Source organism: Aphelocoma coerulescens, chromosome 1A, assembly GCF_041296385.1.
Source record: "Aphelocoma coerulescens isolate FSJ_1873_10779 chromosome 1A, UR_Acoe_1.0, whole genome shotgun sequence".
In the NCBI taxonomy this organism is placed as follows: Eukaryota; Metazoa; Chordata; class Aves; order Passeriformes; family Corvidae; genus Aphelocoma; species Aphelocoma coerulescens.
The window spans coordinates 37,717,933-37,738,559 of record NC_091014.1 but is presented as its reverse complement, the minus strand read 5'-3'; the positions used below and the strand labels follow the sequence as shown (position 1 = coordinate 37,738,559).

Sequence of the window (20,627 nt, the reverse complement as noted above, 5' to 3'; positions counted from 1 at the left end):
CTCCCCACTTCACTTTCAAAGCCACTTCTGCTCTGGCAACATTTGTCCAACTGAGGAACAACATAGGATGTCTTGAGATGCAAACTTGCCTCTCCTACTGGGCAGAATGACTGTTTACTGATGATTTAAGTGCTTTCCTCCAGGCAGTGGATGACTCGGTACCTTGTCAAGAGGTAAAGCACATTGGTTTAAGAGGTCTAGTGGAAAGCAATTCTTTCCTACTCAAAAAACATACCTAGTTCCGCCAGTGTAAAATCTGACTCACCTTAAGCCATTGTGCCTTAATATGTCTACTCAGACAAATACACTACTTATTCATTCAATGATTAATGGTACTAACTGGGTCTGGTGAAGCATTGCTCATTAGCAGATCTCCCAAGGGCTCTGTAAGATTAATGCCAATATTCTGCAAATTAAAAGGAAACCGGGATACACCCTAGTGTAATCATTTGCCAAAGATCACCCAGCACACTCCTCATATAACCTATGACACAGCTGAAGCTTCCTCAGCCTCAGCATTGTGACTCCACTGCTATAGGAAAGGAAAGTAGAATATGTTGGCTACTCCATGGAAATTAAGTGCATACAGCTCTTTTTTGCGAAGTGCTCTTGGGAAAAGACTCACTCATGGACCGTGAGCCAACACTGCCTGAAGGGATGGAAGTTTATGTGCTTTATTCCCCTGAAGAAACTTGTACACTCACAACATGGTAAAGACAATCCATAACCAAAATTAGGAGTAGAATTCCTTTCTATGTAAACTGAACATGTCTTTGAAATCTACAAAATGCAGAGCCAAGCTAAGGTATTCAGTCTAATTCTCTCCATGCCAACATAAAATAATGTGATTGCATCCTGGATCCCAGATTAGTTTTAACTCATTTTAAAGACTCACTCCTACATCTTGATCCTCTTACATCACACAGATCACAATTACTGTAAGTCAATTTAATTCTATGACTTACTGAATGTCTCAATTTTATTATACTTGAACTCTTTAATTAATTGTTTCACTTGCAACTTGTATCTTGTAATCCTTTTTTAATACAAAAGGTAGTACCAAATGGAATTTTGTTTAAAAGGAAACAAGTATTATATATGAACCCACAAAAACATGACTACTGCATACAAAACAGTACTGCTACAGAGCCACTCAGGAAGTGATACATCAGATTCAGTGCAGCCATCTGTAGCACCTGTGACTATAATCCCTTTAGTTGTTTAGACTTCCCTTACAGTCAATGGGCTTTCCCAGTCACCTCTGGATGCACTTTATCTAATCTTAAAGTAAACCTCCGATCAGGGGAATTGTACTCTAAAAGCACCATCTCTTGCAATTCACTCCAAAAGCGGGCTGGAGTGACTAGCTCATATGTACACATCTGCACCGCAGACATCTAAAGTGCAGTGAGATTAATTCAACTGCACTGTCCAGAAAGGCCATACAGAGACTGATTCCCCATTCTGGGGGAATTCCTGAATTGTGGAGATACAAAACTGGTGTGACACGATCCTTTTGTATATATAGTCAAATAACATATCTTGGTTTATTCTAAATGCAATACTTTTACATAAGAAGACTAGCAAGGGTAGTATTTGACAGAAGGCCCTGAAGACAGGGCAGAGTGCTTACTAGCTGAAGGTAGATGCTCTATACTGAACAGACAGCAAAGAAAAGCACTTGAAATAAAGAACTGGTGAAGCAGCTGCAGTGAAGGGAACAATATAAAAGTCAGCAAACCAGCACACAGGGTTATGCAGAAGCCAAGAGGCATGGACAAGAGGCCATGTGTGAAGAGACATAAATAAACTAGAAACTCCTTCAGCATTATTCCTTGAAGAACCAAAAATTACATCATTATTCTGAAAAGTTCTCATGAGAGAAAAATGTCAGCAACACAAAACAGAAACCATGAACTACAGATGACTTTTTTAAGGGCAAAATAATCTATTGTTCTGAATGTATTAGAGTGGGGGAAGGAAAAGAGATCATAATAGGTTGACCTAGAAAACACACAGCTCTTCCATCCTCCTTCACAAAAAATTCGTCATTTTTTCCTGCAATATCAACTTCATTTCCTTTTTAGTTGTGCTGTTGTGTGTTTCGTTGTTTTTGTTTTAACCACAGGATTGAGATTCATCTGAGTGCAAATGCCTACATTGTAGCTAAGCGATGCTTACTCAGTTGTACACAGCTGAGGCAGCTGCCTAGACCTCCTTTAAAGGCAAAGGAGAGAGAAGCAAGCAATTCAGTTCACCCTGATTCATCCAAAGACATGCATCTAAAATAGGACAGATGAATTTCACCCTAAAGGTGCCTGTTTATCTTCAGTGATTATACAGGGAGGTGAGAGGACTACTCAGTTGCAGGTGTTTACATGGTGAACATCTCAAGTGAGATGACATCAATCTCTCTGAAGATATTCTACCCTGTAAATTACAAAGCAACATTAAAAAATATAAAAAAGTGAACAGTGGAAAAACACCTTGAGTTTGTGAAGGCTGACACAGCATCTTGCAGGCTTACCTATCAATTTACATCACGTAACACCAGTTATCAATCATAGTAATTACACAGACCTCAATTTATCTCTTCCTCACTGAATTTCCACCTTGCCATCCTTCTTTAGGAATTAAAGCTGTTTGATTTAGTTCATAAAAATGCTTTTGTGACACAAAAACTAAAATCAGGAAGGATCCTGGTAAGAAAAACACCCCCATGGTACCCAAGGTGTAAGCAGAGAGTGAAATGCTGAGGAGGGGAACACTGGACTACCACAAAAAAGTACATAACTGAGGTTCTAAAACAGAAGTTTAATGTCAATTTTCCACAAAACCTCCACCCATCAATTTTGCTTCTTTACCTCATTAAATAAACAAAACCAAAACCAACACTGAATACAGGTGATTTATTAACTTTCTTCTATTGTGCAGTAGTCAGTTCAAAATCAGTCTTGATTAATATGATTAAACACCACTTGTTTTTCAAATACAGTGGGACACAAATAGAAGGCCTGCAGTTATTTTTCTGTGTGCCAATACACCTGCAATTCAAGATTAAGGTTACCTTCTCTCTAGCTAAGAGAAATTACTCTATCCTTTGTCTCAATTACACTAAATATTATTCATACTGTTAGAGCTATTATTGTAAAAAGTAAGTTCTTAAAATCAATTTCATTTTCACTGATTAAAACAAGACTCAGACCACATACAGGCACACACAAAGGCATCATTCTTTCATAAAGACCTTCTGATTTAAGATGAGAATCGATATGTGAAGTTTCATGGCTACTAGTATATACCTGATATGTACTAGTATTGGTGGTTTTTAATGAATCAGTCACAGTACACACACATTAAATAGTTCTCTCCTTAAATTATTTACCCCAAGCTATACGGAACGTGCCTTCTCAAAAACTTTTTTAAAATCCATTGTCTACTCACACTCCCATTAAGAATTCCAGATGGATAATAAGAGCAAATTCCCCTTTGCAGCAGTGATGACCAGGCAAGACCAACATATTAATCCATGTGCTCAGTTATCTCACCCTTTATACCCTATGGAATCCCCATCTCACTGGAGAAGGAAGACCAACTCATCAGCCTATAGCTCCCAGGACATCCCCTGGAGCATTTTCTGTACATCACCCCAGCAATTCTCTGGCAGAGCAACTGTTTGTTAGGATGGTCTACATCCCATTGCCAGAAGTTCTGCAGCTCCATATCTGATCACCCTCAGAAGGTGCAGGTGGATGCCACTCAGCTCTGCAGACTTTCTAACAACTAAAGTTCTTTTAGCTGGTGTTTCCCACACACCTACCTCAAATTGCAGGTTCCTGCAACCTATCTGTTATGAAGAATAAACTGAGCATGGGGAATTAACCCATTCTTCAGCAGGAACATCCAACACAAAAACTTCATTGCACTCCCCTGGTAGAGCCTTAAAAATCTCAACACTCTGACCATGATGTGATCCCTCACTAAATCAACTGGAGCCGTACCTGTTGCATACAGTCAGGTCAGGCATACACTACCTCACCAGAATCACATCAGAACACAGAAGAACTTCCAATTTTTGGCTAATGTGTTTTAAGTACTGGTTGCAACTTATATTTTCTTCATGAAACATGCAAAGAAGGATTTTCTTTTAGAACTGCAAATATAATACAATCAGCATAAATCAGGTTGGGGTTTTTTCTTTTAAATGTTGAATATATTTTATAGTTCTCTGTTAAGTAAGTATCATTTCATTTCAGCTTAAAGTTCCTGAATTCATATATTATTCTTTATTTCTCAAAATCTTGGATAATTCTGTGCGTCTAAGTTCATTTCAAATATTAGAAGAGCATGTTACCAAGCACTTATACAAAGAATGCACATCTGCACTTTAATTTTGTAATGTGAACACTAGCCAACAAGTAATATCCAAGTCACGTTTTTCAATACAATCATTCTTTGTTGGTACTAAGCAATCACAGCTGGATAACCCATGAAATTTAGCTTATTGGGAAAAACACAGCATGAATTAAAGTGAAAGAATAATGTACATAAAACATGTAGCAAAAATGTGACATTTAAAAATGAATCATATAAAATTAAAAAAAAAAAAAATTAAATCTGTTGAATCTTGGAGACATTTAACAGAAAAGAAATATGTTTTTACTAAGTCACATCTGCAGAATTTGCTCAAACCTAGACAGAGGTAAATGCATGTAAATGAATTATTTAAAAACTTGGTTAACTGATCTGCTGTGTTACACTACATGCAGTGCACTGAATTTACTGAATTCTCCCGTATGAACAACTGAACACCACTTTCAAATCCAGGTATTGCACTTCAGCTGCATTTCCTTAAGCAAACATATTTACTATATATTCTTCCTTTTTTCATTTTCCCACAAGGGAGAAGTCCAGCCATTCCTCAGCTCCCACTCAGAAGGTTATGCTGAAATGTATTTTACTTTCCTACCTTTATCATCTGAACAGTCTTTTATCTTATGTGGCCTTACTCTGACAATTATGGAACAAGAGTGTCCTATTCACAACATCAGTTACAACATGATCCTGTTGCAGGCTCCAGAGAGACCTTTGCTAAAGTACTCCTATCAAGTTGTAAGAGCAGAGATAATTGCAAAGGCTTCTCTGGAATTCTTCAGCTGTCTCTATCAAAAATACCTCATCTCTGAGAACTGCGTAAGTACCCACTCAGAAATTCTTTTCAGGGAATTAATTAGATTGTATCATGAGTCACCAGCACTAAATTCGTCCTTCATTTTCAGAAACTGAGCACTGTAATACAACCGCATAGCTATTTTCTGTATTCTCCAATGGCACCTCCAAAAATTACAAGAAAAAAATGAAGCTTAATGCAAGTGAATTTGATAAGTGCAAATGCTTCCTTATTTGATTAGGATAACAGAACATATTTGTTTAAATGAGTAAACATGTGCCTATGATTTCCTCCCTGTGACAGAAATGTAAAATGTTTTAATTAATTCCTAGAGGCTTTGTCTTTGGATAACCCACATAAAAGCCATGAGAAGAAGTACAGAAGGAGACAGGTTTATGCTGAGTATGCAGCATGCTGGTACAAAGTGTCACGATATGAGACTATCCCGAGGGTCTTTGTCCAGGCCGTCGGTCAGTGATGCACTTAAGTTCCTTAAGCACACAAGCAACCCAAATTACATTCCACAGCCTGCACAGATAAAGTTGAACAACTATGTACTTGGCTGATAGTGGCTCTGACTGGTTTCCCTGCACTTGGAAACAATTGTTAAAAATTTAGGGACTACATTCATTAAAAGGAACCCAAACAAAACCATCCTGACTTGATTTTAATGATACAGGCTAGAAAAAAAAAAATCAGTCATTTAATTCATCTTCTTTACTTCTTAAACAACAGAATTTCCAAGTGATATTTGCTTATCAAGCAGTGCACACTCACAAATTAACATGCTGTTAATCCTCAGCAATAAAACCAGGATTTATTTTAATAAAGAAAATAAACTTACACCATTTTAAAAACTTTATTAACAGCATGGGTAAATCAGTATTTTTCAAATCAGCAAATATACCTACAAACCTGTAATGTATTTATTAAATCCTCAAAGATGCATAAAGGCACCTTATGTTGTTTTTACAGAATGAAACGCCATTTATCTGATGCCAAAACATCACTGACAAAGGAACATTATATTCAAGAAGAACTTTTCACTTGGAAATCATAATCATTTTCTATTCTGACAAACACAGCTGTTCTAGGGCTGGATAATACCAAAATGGTCAGATAGTAAGACAGCTTTGGTGAAATGCTTGTCTTAGCCATAAATTCCATTGCAAATTTTAGGAACATGACACAAAGAAGAAAATTCAGGGGTATATGACCATAACTAATCATCTCTTCAGCTGGATATTGTCACATCATTTTCCTTGAATAATAAAATGTTATCCATTCCCCAAATAAAATGCTATTGTGACTCAATTTACAACAGGAGTTTTACTTGGCCTCACCACCAAAATCCCTCTTACATGTTCTGATGCCAGTGACAACGACAAAGGAACACTATACCTTTCCATTAACTGCCTTTATATGAAAATATTCAAGAAAAATTAATATTCTATTTTAGTTCACTAAATATCACATAAGAATCTCAATCCATTTGCTTAAGACTGATTTGCAACTACCTGTAACTAAACCTGTCTTTCTAATTTCTCTTTTATAATACCTCCTTTAAGCTTCATAAGTTATCCAGAACTTAAACATACCTTTAAAAAGAACAGCAACAACAACAAAACGGTGTGCCAGAGCTTGTTCTGGAGAGTTCCCTTTTGAATATAAATCCTACAGGATCATATTTTGATCAAAATATTGACCATATTCTTATGTCAAGTTTTTTGTTCCTTTTACTCTATTTTGTTACCTCCACTTTATTTTCTATTTTTAATCCTTACAATTTCTTCCAAGTTACTTTAAAACACTTGTAACTGTTGCTCTTCTGTTATTGATCTAAACTAGGATGTGTATCAGCCCTTGCCTGTACACAAGCATTGTTTTTTGGACTCCTTCAGGGGAAAAAAAAAGAAAATACCTGTAACTTTCTGCTTTACCCTTTGCTGAAAATGATCATTACAAAGCAGAAACAGAGAAACAGAAAAGGCAAGTGCATGTCAAGTGCAAGTCCAAGTGCATGTACCTCCATGTACACCTGTCTTTATGAACACTCTATTTTAAGCCATGAAGACAACTGAGATACAGATGCATTATTTTGTTCCTTCTAATGGCTTCTTGTTGGGGAAGGAAGGATGGCAGGACACAGTGTCTAGACTCACTGTTGCCACTTCTGCTTTGATCATCTCCTCCAGCCCTGGGGAGCTATTTGCCACTGCCTTTCCATGGGGAACAGGCAGAAGGCCTGCACCACAACAGGTGGTGTCTTCCCAGTAACTATACTTTGATGGAGCAGTCTAGTTTAATGAGCTCTTCTTTACAGTAAAATATTTTTATTAACATTTGTGTGCCATCTTTATTATTTCCAGTCAAATCCTCATACAATTGTCCCTGGCACGGGGAACATAACACTCCTGAAGCACTGTCCATGTATAGCTGCTTATATACCACACACAGTAGCTTCCTTATGTCTTCTTCAGAAAATAATATCCAGCATACACTAACCAGTGTAAAGGGTTAAAGACAGTTTGCTCTTGCTTGAGTCAGGATGGTACAAAGATGAGCTAAGAGAAGTATTTTGAGTATCTTGAAGCACCTGTCTAGCTTTAGGCATTGGCACCCACCAGCTGAACTGGGACAGCCTCCATACTTTAGGACGGGCACTCTTGGGACTGCTCTGAACTTGAACCTATTGGTATCACTGACTGCATTTTGATGACTTTCATATTGTGAGCAGTAACAACCTACAGCCTTTTTATCTAAACAGAAGGACATTCTTTCCATTACAAGATACTTCCTCTGTTACAATGCATTAGGAACAAATGGCTCCTGAAAGCACCTTCTGCAATCTGGGCACTGACCTGTTGCACTCACAAGTCATGGAAGAAAAACCAGCATCATGCAAATGTGCACCCTTTGGACTTAATGGCACTCACAGACAACAGCACAGCTAAATTAGGGAGAACAAAAAGCTCTCCCTTTATACCGTGGTAAAGCGAGAGGGTTCCAAAGCCATCTCTATCGTATTTTAAGACTTTCAACTAGCCTGATACCACCTTACATTATCAATTTAACTAAAAGAAACATTAAAAATCAAACCTATTTTACAATTTATAAGGATTTACCTACTATTTCTTTCATCGTTAATCAGCTACTCTCATTTTTCTGTCACTTCAGAGATACACATCATCACAATTTCATTGCACTCGTGAACTGGCTTTCTTATGAACTACTACTATTCCTTAACAGAATATGGGGTGGTGATTTGGGGGTTTTGTTTTGTTTTTATTTTGTTATTTTGTTATTACAGTGTGAATGTCCTTCCCAGTGTCTGAGGAACAGAAGAATGACATTTTTAGAGAGCCTTTACAATGACTGCATTAGCTCTCATGTTATTCCACATTCTTGCAGAACATGCTATACTGTAAATTTTCAAAGAGAATTACACTCAAAAGGGTGAGCAAGCCACAGCTTTCAATTTCTTAAATTCTACTTTGCCATAATACAGGGAAGCTGTGCATTTTTCTTTACACATGTAAAGTTTTAGTGGAACATATGTCCTAACCCAGAATGTTGCTTTCAAGGGGAAGCAGGGAGCATGGTTTCCCTTTATTACTATCAGAAATAGATCTTCCTTCCATCACTTGACAGAGAAAGCAGAAAAAGGAAATTTTAAAGACGTGGCACAGTTAAAAAGGAAAAGGAAGTTATACATACAAGGGCTTAGGAAATAATTAATTGCTTGCATTACAAAGTCAGGACCAGTAACTGATCTCACTGCCAAGGTTAATTTTGCTTACAGGGAAGGGAAAAAATGAATATTTTTCCCTATTCTAGTCATCCTCTTCCTTGTTTTGATTATTGTTTGTCAGAATATGCCAAGGCATATTCTTTTGGGGGTACTTTTATAGTTACACTCCATCATAATGGTCTTGGCTTGCACTGATTGCTGCCAGAATCTTCAACCAGCACACTTCAAAGCACGCAGCAGGCTGACAGAAATTACTTCAAATATCTGGCTCTCTACATGTCTTTTCATCCCTCCTCTTATCTGGCTGTGGCTGCTCATCTATGGCTATGACTCCTTTAGTTCTGTCTGGGATGGCCCTCCCTCAGGTTGCTCTGGGTCTGGCTGCTCCCTTTGAGATGCAGCTGCCTTGTTTCTCCATTTTATTAGAGCCGGTTGTTCCATGCTGATTGTTGCTCTTCATGTTATTCTTTCTGCACTCTCTCCTCCTCTGATGCTGCAGCTCTCCAGGGCTATGATTCCTGCTGTCAGTTATTTCTGGTGTGGAAAGGCTGTCACGCTTTTTGCTTTGATTTAACAATTCTCAGTTCTACTCTTGTGTTCAACAGGCTATATTTTCTACTGCACTTGGGATATAACCACTTTTCCCGTCACCGTGGGAGGACACTATCTCACTTCCAGCTGCACTAGGAAGACATATGCACTCTCTGATGCAACTTGAGAGCCTTGAATCATCTACCAGTACTGTTTATTAATGAACTATCACGACTTCTCATTTTTCTCTACTTATTTGTGGCCCTAATGGAGGATGACATGCTTCTATCTGAAAAATTACTAGTATGATGCCTTTGTATGACGCAAACTTTACCCTCAAAAGTTTAAGTGCAAAAACATTGTGTGCTGCCAGGCTGTAGTGTCTGTTTCACTCTGCTTGTGGGATTACCTCAGTGCCATTCTTCAGGGGTTTATGTCATGGATTTCTTAACACATGCAATCACCAAGGACAAGAAAGTGGAAATGAAAAATATATTCAACTCTGAGGCAATTAAATAGCACATTTTCAATGGTCATTTCTGAAGTGTATAGAAAAAGGCATGTCTTTAGAATGACAGCTGAGTGTCTAGCAGAGATGGGCACTTTCACGGTGTCTGATTTATGCCATATTGATGACAGTAGATAACAGTGAGATAGTAGTAGATAAGTAGACAATGAGATAACAATGACATTCTATGACTGTCGTTTCACTGAACAAAAGTTATATGGGAGAAAGTTTCATCATTTCAATATCATATAGAAAATTGTGAAGAGAGATCACACCGACAGTCTAAGGTCTCAGAGAGCACAAGATGGACATTTTAAAAAAAAGTTTAAAGAGAAAGAAAAAAAATCCAAAATGTAGGGAAAAGATACTGCACATAGTGGTAAACTGTTTTAAAATATTTTAAGACAGTAGAAAAGTCCCCACTGATGGTCTTGACCCAAAGTTTAGTACAGTCAACAGAAAAAAATTCCTGATAGCTTAATATTTTACAGCAATTTAAAAGGTCACTCAACAGACAACCAGAAAGTCATCCCAGAAACACCAGTTAACAATTTCCCTCCAGCAGGACTCATTGTGTATCAAGGGCTATGAGGCACCTGAAAATATTTGAGCAGGCACCTGAAAATATTTGAGCATGCACCTGACCAGGTGAAAGCCTTTAGTGTAATTTTACAGTTTGGATTTTATTTAGATACTATTCACCACGGTATTTATATTGGCAGACACTAGAGAGCTAGAGGAATAGGCAAATATTCTGAATATCTAATAAAGGAGCTTATTTCCACAGCTGATTTTCTGTGTAAGCAATGCATGCATCCATGCATACAAGGTTTTGTAGGAAAGAAACAATATAAGATGTAAGATATGTTAAAATTTGCTCTAATTAATCCTCAGAAGAGTGTCAGGTGTTCGGAGGAAGGTACCGAAACAGTGAAAAGAACAGCTACAAAGTCCAGTGAGGAAAGTTTCTTCCTATTAGACAATGCTTGTATCTTAAAAGGATGAACAACTACAGAGAATAGCAGACAGACAAATTATCAGTCAGGAAAACAAAGACTTCATAGGTGAAAGAATGATTATTTTAATCTCCTCACCTATGAAGGTGTGTAAGTAAATTCTTCCATTGCCATCTTAAAGTAGTTTGCTAGATCTGGTACTGGGCTCAAAATTTACAGGATCATGCCCTGATAGGCACCCATCCAGTGTCACCTGAGACTCAGGAGAACTGGCCACCAGAACAGCTGAGTGGAGAGATGCTGCTGTATCCACTGGGCATGGCAACCCTCTTACTCCTGCATAGAAGCTGTTGAATCCAGAAACTGGCCAAAAGACTTTCGAATCATTGAAATACAATCTAAAGTTGCTTGAATTTAATACATATTCCTTCACCACCCCAGAAGGCAGTTTCTCCACTCTCACTGTTCAGCAATGACTTCAGAGTTTTCACTAGCTGACAGAAAAACTCTCATGCATGGAAAAAACTTTACATTTAACTTTAGCCCTTGGTAAGTTTTCTAGAGAGTTTCAATAGGACAAAAACTATACATCATTCTGCTTTTTAAAGCATCTAACTCAGTTCAAACACTGTCACAAAAGAAATAATAATAGAAAGCCCTAAATCTTACTAAATTCTGACAGCCTCTCAAGTTTATTTATAACATTTACTAACACTTGATATGTTGAATGTAATTGGCTATAATCACTTTAGAATATTCCAAATACATTCCACACAGATAAGTTTCCCATATGTAGTTTTACAATGGTATTTCTTTTACAGACAGAACATGATCTTCTTATAGCTACTGACATATCTATATCATATAGATAAGCTTAGTTAGTCTCACCTTTTTATAGGCAATCCAGTCAAACACCCTGTCAATGTCTGAGGCTTGCTGCACCTCCTGGGATACTGGATGTGAACTGGCCAACCCATCCAGCAACATCACTTCATGCAGGACATCTGTCAGAAATCTCTGCTTTTCCTGAAAGACAGCATATGCAGTCGTATCACAGACAAATACATATTTACAGCAATATAGAAATGATGAACAGTTATCAGAGGCAGTAGACTACTATTACAGTTGACTAAAATCAGACCTTCTGCTTTGAGTGTAAACCACCATGACCTCCTACAGTCTTGAACAGCTATATGGAATGGACTCAGACATGAAATCTTTGGTGCAATGGAACTTGACTGAAATTAAAGAGCATTAAATGAATCAAAATGCATCCGTATGTGCAGACTAGAATTCTGATTATGACTACTCATACACATAAGGCGTGGGGAGAGCGGCAAAATGGCAAAGTCCTCAATCACAAAAATAAATGCTACAAGTCCTCGAGCTCATTGCATATGCAGGTACAAAAATTTTTGACAAAGATGGGTAAATACAATTACTACTGCTTTATTTAGCGAAGTTTAAGTCACTTGGCTTTTAGTGATAAGTTCACATAGTAGATCAATGTGGGACAGGACAATGAAGAGAGCTCACAGCAGCATCACAGCAGATGCTTGCACTGTCTTTCATAATTCTAGTATAGAAATCCTTTCTCCACAAGAGCTTGAGTCTTCTACAAACTTTGTAACTTCCTTCTAAAGGAAACCACTATCATCTCTCTTTACAAGGAAAAGAGCTGCATGTAGTTAAATTACATACTCAAAGCCACAGCTACATCAGAGGCAGGTACAAACCCAAATAACATCCAACATCTGCATTTGTTTCAAAACCTTCTATAAATACGGATGGCAGGGGTATTTCAAAACTGCTGCCTATTTACTGTGGCAGCAACATTAGTGAAATTTTCATGTATACTCTATGCATTGTGCTGCACTCATTTGCACAGTACAACTAAACGAGGCTTTTTCAGCTGAGAAATGACATGCCCTTAAAACTCCTCATATTGCATTCATGTAGATGTCTTTTATCCAAAATACCGTGTCAGGAAAGAAGAGCTTTATTTACTTGTTTTTTTCAAGTCACAAATAAATGCAAAGAGTGAATTAAAAATTACATAAGATTTAAATAAGCTTTTTCACCCTGAAATGGCATCTCAAACTTTATTTAAATTATAACAATTCCTGAATCAATGTCAACCTACTGCCATGATATAAAGAAATTCTAGGGAATTATGCATTTTTTTCAAAAGCCACCTTGATGTCCTCAGGTAAAATACACACACAATTACATTAAAAAGTCTATGCTTAATTTCTTGGGTGGCAAGGTTTTGGTATCAATGTGTTACTTTTAAATTATTTTTATAAGACAGCTGAAAAGCTCTTCCAATGCTGATCTACCTGGAAATAAACCTTTATTACGTTAAAATTCATTAGAGCACAAGAAACGTACCTTGAGCTGACTGTATATCCAGGCAATTAAAAACACAGGATGCAAGAAAGCAAAGTGCCTACACACTCTTAGTGTTCTCATCTGGCTGCATGAGGAAGGGTTTGTAAAACGAAAAGTAATGTCTTTTTCCCATCATTGTTAATTTCCAAATTTTCTCAGGCATAAGCCGCTAGTAACTATCCTTTTATTAATGGGAAAAAAAGGTATAGGGAAACAATTATAAAGACAGTCCTACTCAGGGGAAAACTGCTGAGGTATAAAGAATTGTAGATATTTTCGTTACACTTCACTCAAATTGTCTATCAGTCCGTAACAAAGCCCCAGTTCCATCAAATGTATGGTATGTCACACATACAAGTATGAACTCACAGAGATATGGACCTGTCTCCAAATTTAAGTTTGGATCTCGCAAGAAGAACAGTTGTGTCAGTGGATTGTTACTGTTGAATTAACTCATTAAAAGGACCCTGGATAATCACAAATTAACACCTTAAAATACAGGACTGGAATCAACAAAATCAGCACATGGCAAACAAAGTGAAGCTGTAAGAAGAAAACTACGAAACATATAAAAAGAACAGGCTACATTTTGGTTTTCTGTTTGTTTCTTTGGTTATGTCCTGAAGGACTGAAAAGGAGAATTTTAGATTCATGATCGTTCATTCAAGTTACCATAGGTAAAAAGTCTTCCTTGAGATTTACGGCAGACTGTCACACTGGGATACAAATGGAATAGTTAGTATGCCTCCAAAAATGCAAACCTACATTTTAGTGAGAATTAAGCAGGATTTTGACCTATAAAGCTAAATTTATTGAACTAAAAGGATTTCTGTAATATTCCCAGCTTTTCCCTTTAGTATAAAGCCCCTGGGAGCAGACTGGAAAAGAAGACTCAAATATAACTCAAGGGAGGCACAGATAGACTGCTGGCTGACAAGGGGCCTGCAGCCTGAAAAGGCAACAAGAAGCAGAAGTGCAGAAAGAAACTAAAACTGCCTTAATTACGTTGAAGAAACACTACCTCAGCTCTTGAAGTCCTAATATCACATTTAGGGGAAAAGGTCAACATGTCTGACCAAACTGCTTATACTGATGGAAGAAGGGCTTTCTATTCCCTAGTTATTTTAGCCTATGCATACAGTGGAATTGATCTGTTTTAACTGACACCTACACGAGTAAAGAAACATCCAGGACAGAAACTGTAAAGGAAATCAATCTTGGAATGTGTTTAATGAGACCAGCAAGCTGGCAACATGATAGGTGACAGGTTTGCAGCTACACACTGAAACAATGACAAAATGTTGTTCAAGATAACCCTTCCCTGAGGGAGCTCAACTGCAAGAAAAAGCCAAAGACTGTGATCCACCTGTGAGGAAAAGAGGGCTTCAGGTGAGTTGTGCAGCCTTGCTTGGAAAGTGTCATTAGCCGCATGCAAGTGCAATGCCGTGCAATGCTAACACAGGGCCAGGGCTCTCAGCAGGAACAGTATTGCAGCAGCACAAGCTGAGTTTGAAATAAGGACAGAGCTGCTTCCACACAAATTTGTGCCTCCCTTTAAAGACAAAGAGGAAGCTCCTCTACTCCCTGTCTGCCTACTGTGCACTTGGAATCCCAACTCTTCATCTCTTCTCAGAGCTTTCCTTGAACTGTGCATACTCAAAGTCTGTGACACCAGACCCATGTTGAAAAGAAAATACATGAAAATTATTTCTGGTTGCTCTCTTTCTTATTCTTTAGAATGCTTCCAGGTGCAGGAACTGAAGTGCTGTTATCAGATGAACATGTCTTTAAAATATCTACATTTTCTGATTATTCCCAAACATCTGTAATCACTAGATTCAACTATTTGTCTCTTCATAGGAATGATTTATTTCAATCCTCACCAGTAAGACCTTCTCTGCTTTGCACAAGATTTTCCTGACAGACTCGTCCTTTTTCTGTGCTCTCTCCTCTTTAGCCAACATTCAAATTCACCTTGATCTTGGGGAAAAAGACATAGTGGTCACTCTTCATGCATAAATCTCCAACAGGGTGCCCACCATTCAACTAGTCTACCTCTAAATGGAAAAAAAGCAATTGTGAAATAACTTTTTTGTCAAAAAAGACTGTACCTTCAAGAAACATTTACCTTCAAGAAAAATTTATTATTCATAACAGGATAACAATGATGTAATGGACAGGGGTTGCTGCTGGTGATTTCAGAATATCATATTGAGGTATAATGTAAGAGTGTAAGTTAGTATGACAATAATGTAATACTTAAACTTAGTCACATAAAAATAATTTCTAAAAATTAATATGAAATACCAGGGAAAAGAACTAAAATGAAAAGAAAAAGGAATTAAAGAAACAGCATAATGAAAGCCCAATCTGATAATTAGTACACTAAAGAGATCAAAGGCCTCAATATTAAAGGCATTGTCTTTGTTCTGGGACAGCCATTTGAACACGAAGTCTCCTGAGAACTTGCAAATGAAAGCAATGTTTCTTTCTCATTTTCCAATAGTAATCTTTTGTATATACCTTGAGCAATTTACAGACTGCTTTTTTTTTAATTTACATCTCTGATGTGTGCTTGAATTATGTGTACAGTTTGCTGAAGGAGGCCTGCAACAGAGTCTACATTGATCAGCTGTGAATGTCACAGCTCCATACCTACCTTCATAACCCTCTTTTCTGCATTTTCTGTCTAAGATCTTGCAAAATTTATTGAGAAATTTTCACACTGACTGACAACTTTTGTTACAAAACAGGGTAGATGTCCTAGGAGTTCACAGTTAAGGAAGACCAGCAGCTTTGAGTATTGGGAAGGAGAATTGGATATGTATTTTCTTTTCCATCATGACCACCTGCTTACTTTGCCAAGCAGATGGATTGCTGTTTTGGAGTTCTCAAGCAATTCTGCCAGCTACTTCTGTTTCCTCTCTCCACTCTGTTTATCAGATAGAGCTTTGATTCGGTTGTACACCAGAGGCATGATGCCAAATGTATTCCTACAGAATTAGAGGATGCAGTACAAAAAAGGGAGCATTAAAAAAGGAAACAACACATACTGACCACTAGCACTTCACAAAAAAAGGCCAATTTCACTCTGCAAGATCATGTTTTACCACCATGTATGTAGTTGCCTTCACTGAAATAGAGTCATTAAGCAAACAGATGAACAGAGCAGTTTCCTTACGCTCTTCTCTTCAGAGCATTTTAAAACATTAGGCAACAAAGTATGAAGCTTATCCTCTAATTCAAACACCACGGAGGAAATCTGTAAAGGAAAATCACCTCAATTCAAGAAACAGTAAATGAAAAGTGGCTTTAAGATGTAGTTGGTATACTGAGTCAACTTCCAGCAACAACTGTCAGAGGTCACCATCCATGAAAATACTTTTCAGGTACTGCACACCTCGACTGCGCTTCAACCTGAAAGTGATGAGTTTCAGCAAGCTAAGTCCTGAAGGAACCAAAGATGTTTTGCAGACACACCAAAAATTACTTACCAGTTTGTGCTCCAAGCAAATGCACACTGCCACACTTTAAAATAAAGTGGTAACACATTCAGGATTGCTGAAAATTTGAGAAGCGGTCCTTCAGTTAATAATGCCCTCAAATATACAACTAAACTTTTCCATTGAATTTCCCATATCAACCATACTTCCTGATGAAATGCATCATCTTGTTTCAACAGGACAACCCTGTAATGAGCCCTTGCCTTGAGGCAAGCAAAAGTTGCTGCAAAATTTCTCTCTCATCTTTACTTAAGACAAAGTGTCTACTAATTCAAAATTATTTTAAATTCAGCCAGCTGAGTAAAGTTTTTTCTGAAACTAAAGCTTCATCTAAACCCTGAACTCAGAAGGCTTGAACTCACATGACTCTAAAGCTCTCATCATAATGTCATTTAAACTGCTGTCTAAAGATGAGCAGAAAATGACACGAAGCTAGAAGAGACACTGACATTCTCCAAACCTGTACTTAATCTCTTGAATAAATATTTCATCTAAATGTTGATATTCACTTATATCTGATCTCTAACTGCTAAGATTTAACTACTTAAAGAATTCCCTATATTAATCTACTTCGCCAGAGCATAAAAAAAATACAAATCTGTCTTCAGGAAGAAAATGTGGAAACGGAAGGTTTTTTTTAGTTATAAGCAAAATTTAGTATAAGGATTTCTTAACTGCTATACTTAAAAAGGGCTGGTCATTATAAAACAGAAGATCTTGCACCTTACCTTTACAATCTCTTTTCTTCCTGCCAAAGTCAATTATACATGAGATTCTAGTTAATTTTACACTGAAAGCTTCCCCCATAGTCGAGTTAAAACAAAAAATCATGCAAAGACTGACTTCACTGAGCAGTTACTGGAGGAAAAACACTCCATGTGGTATTAATTAAAGGCTTACTTTTCACCTGCATGGGGAGCCTTTAACCAAAAAAGAAAAGATGAAAGTAGTTTTAAAAAACGAGAGGCTGAATCTCCCTGAATGCTGACGCAGCATGATATTTATGTTGGGTTAGAAGGATCAAGCAGGCTATAGCTCAGGTCTGAAATGCCAAAATAATAATGAAATAAATCAAAAAAGTCCATATCCTAAGTCTACTTCAAAACTTATAATGATTTTCTGGGTTTTCTATGAGCGAAACAATGCCTTAGAAATATTTACAGATGAAGACAAATGCATTAGGAGGCATGTGAGTCAAAGCACATTAAAGATATGCACGTGTCTAATGGCTGAATTCACTCATTATTTCAACCAAGTCAATAAGAAAGACAGGCAACTAAGATAATTTATCTATTTCTTATGATACAGACACCTTGATATGCAACCTCATTATTATTTTCAACTTTCTGTAGTAATGGCAGGATTGTCCAGACTGAGGAACCTAACAGTGTAAAGGAAGCACAGCTCACTTAAGGAAGGAGGAAATATACCCTCCTATATAGGTACAAAGTTTTTAATTTAGTACTAAGAAAAATTCTGGCAGATATGACTGTCCTTAATTATAAAAGCAGTAAGCAAACAAGAAAGTGAGAAATCTTATCCCAAGACATTAATGGCTTAAGAAGACATAGGATTCAAAGCTACTGCTGATGTGCTACACCTTGACTCAGCCAATAAAGTTGTCAGTGAAGCTAACTTTTACATAATAAAGTAAACAGAGAAGGCAGCTGGGCTCTGTGAAATGCTTTCTCAGCATCAAGCCAGGTACTGACTGCTAAAGTACTTAATGCTCATTTGATGGATGTAAGGGCAAATTACATGCCAGTAATTCCTGCTGTCATAGTCCTCAAAACCTACCCCAGTACCAGAGACATTCAAGGACAAACATGATGGTTCCTTCTACTAGAAAATATGGAGGGAAAAGATCAGTCAATAAATTCCTGGATCTGCAAGCCTCAACTGAATTCCTTCCTCTACAAAGCCACATGCAAAGGACTTCAGGATAATGAGAGAAACAAGCCAAGAGGAAGATGGAATATATAGCTGCAAACAGGCTTCTGAAAGGAGGAAGGTGAGCAGGGTAGATGAGAAAAGACAGAGCTCTGAAGTGGAAATTACCAGCATGGAGGTTTCTGCTGTAATTTTCTCTTTTGTCTGATCCTAAAAACAGCAAAGGCCCCTTCCACAGAGGTGAGATTACCTTGTATTGGTCATAAGACCTTACAGCCCAAGAACTCACATCCAGCTGCGGTTGCTTTTTGATGGCAACCTGTTTTAAAACCAGTGAAATGTCATTCCCTTCCTTGGGAAAGTTTTGATGTATTTTACATTAACTGCAATGGATAACAAACACCTCCATCAGAATGCCTCTTCATTCTGTTCTTCACCCAAAATTTTAATCACAGAATAAAGTGAGTTGGAACACACCCACAAGGATCATCAAGTCCAATTCCCGGCCCTGCACAGGACCATTCCCAAGAGTCACACCATGTGTCCAAGAGCATTGTCTAAACACTTCTTGAAGTCAGGCTTGGTGCTGTGACCACTTCCCTGGGGAGCCTGTTCCAGTGCCAAACCACCCTCTGGGTGAAGAACCTTTTCCTGATATCCAATCTAAACCTCCCTTGACACAACTTCAGGCCATTCCCTTGGGTCCTGTCACTGGGCACCACAGAGAAGAGATTGGTACCTAATAACCCTCTGCTTCCCCTCACGAGGAAGTTGTAGACTGACATGAGGTCTCCCCTCTCCTCTTCTCCAGCCTGAACAGACCAAGTGACCTCAGCCAGAGGATCCAGGACATAAGGATAGCAAGGGTTTAATAAGGACTGGATTTCCTTTTTCATTAAGATTATGCAAGCAAGATGAAATATGGCAGTAAATGCCTTCTGGACAACACAAGAAATTCCAGACCCGTTGGAATAGTCAATAAAGTATTGCAGCTTCATGGCAGTTGTCACTGTTATCCATTCATCTTTCCTGTTGTAAAAGAGTCTACAAGACAATTGAAGAAAAATTGATAAAATTAAAAATGGCAGGGAGAAGAAATATTTAAGCAAGCTAAAGAACCTAGAGAAGAAGGGAAAGCCAAGAAACGGATTTCAGACAAAAACCATGGATCTCTGTTTTGTGCAGAACTTGGTGCTGTTGGTTTAAGTAATAATGGCGTGAACATGCTTAACAGACAGCTCCTCTCAAGAGTCTCAGGTTCAGCCATAGCAAGGCTGTGAATGCCAGATAAGATGGACACTGAAAAATGTTCAGCTCTGCTAAAAAAGAAGCACCTTCAGACCCACAGTATCAAGACTTTAGGGGTTTATAAGCCTTAATGGTGAAAGCTTATGTGCCTGTAGCCTATAGATATCCAACAACTTAGAGAGGAAGTTGTAGATAGATTCAATTTTTTCAAATGTATACATATTGCCCAAGTTGCATTTCCAAACAAATGTCCTTTTTCTGAAATTGACTACTAGTCTTCTGTTTCTACATTTATCCAAAAAAGAACGTGACAAAAAAATACTTTAGTAAGCTGAAAATAAGCTGAATTTGACATTTTAATCCATGGGCTTCTTGAGCAAACTTCCAAGGTTAACATTTCAGAACCATGCGAGAAAAAAGTTAGCTACCCAACTTTCCCAATTCTTTAAAAATAAAGAGGATTTTGGTGTATTACTCTATTTTCCTGACACAAAGAGCTGTGGTAACATACACCATACATTTTTTTATTTATATTTCAAAGGTATGAATTACTGCTGACAAAACACCAGCCAGAATTCTGGAATATTGTACTGTTTGGCCATCATGACAGAAAATAATGTTTGTAGTTCTCATTTTTGCAACTTGTACTTCATCCTTGTCTTCTGAAAAACAGTTAGTT

At 37.7% G+C, this 20,627-nt stretch overlaps 1 protein-coding gene across 1 annotated transcript in view; it reads right to left on the bottom strand.

The window, feature by feature from the left end:
• TRHDE (thyrotropin releasing hormone degrading enzyme) overlaps positions 1 to 20,627 on the bottom strand; it is a 206,477-nt gene that overhangs the window by 96,685 nt on the left and 89,165 nt on the right. The window contains exon 6 of the mRNA XM_068999188.1: positions 11,805 to 11,942. Coding sequence (XP_068855289.1) covers positions 11,805 to 11,942 — 138 coding nt within the window. The remainder of the gene's footprint in view (positions 1 to 11,804; positions 11,943 to 20,627) is intronic.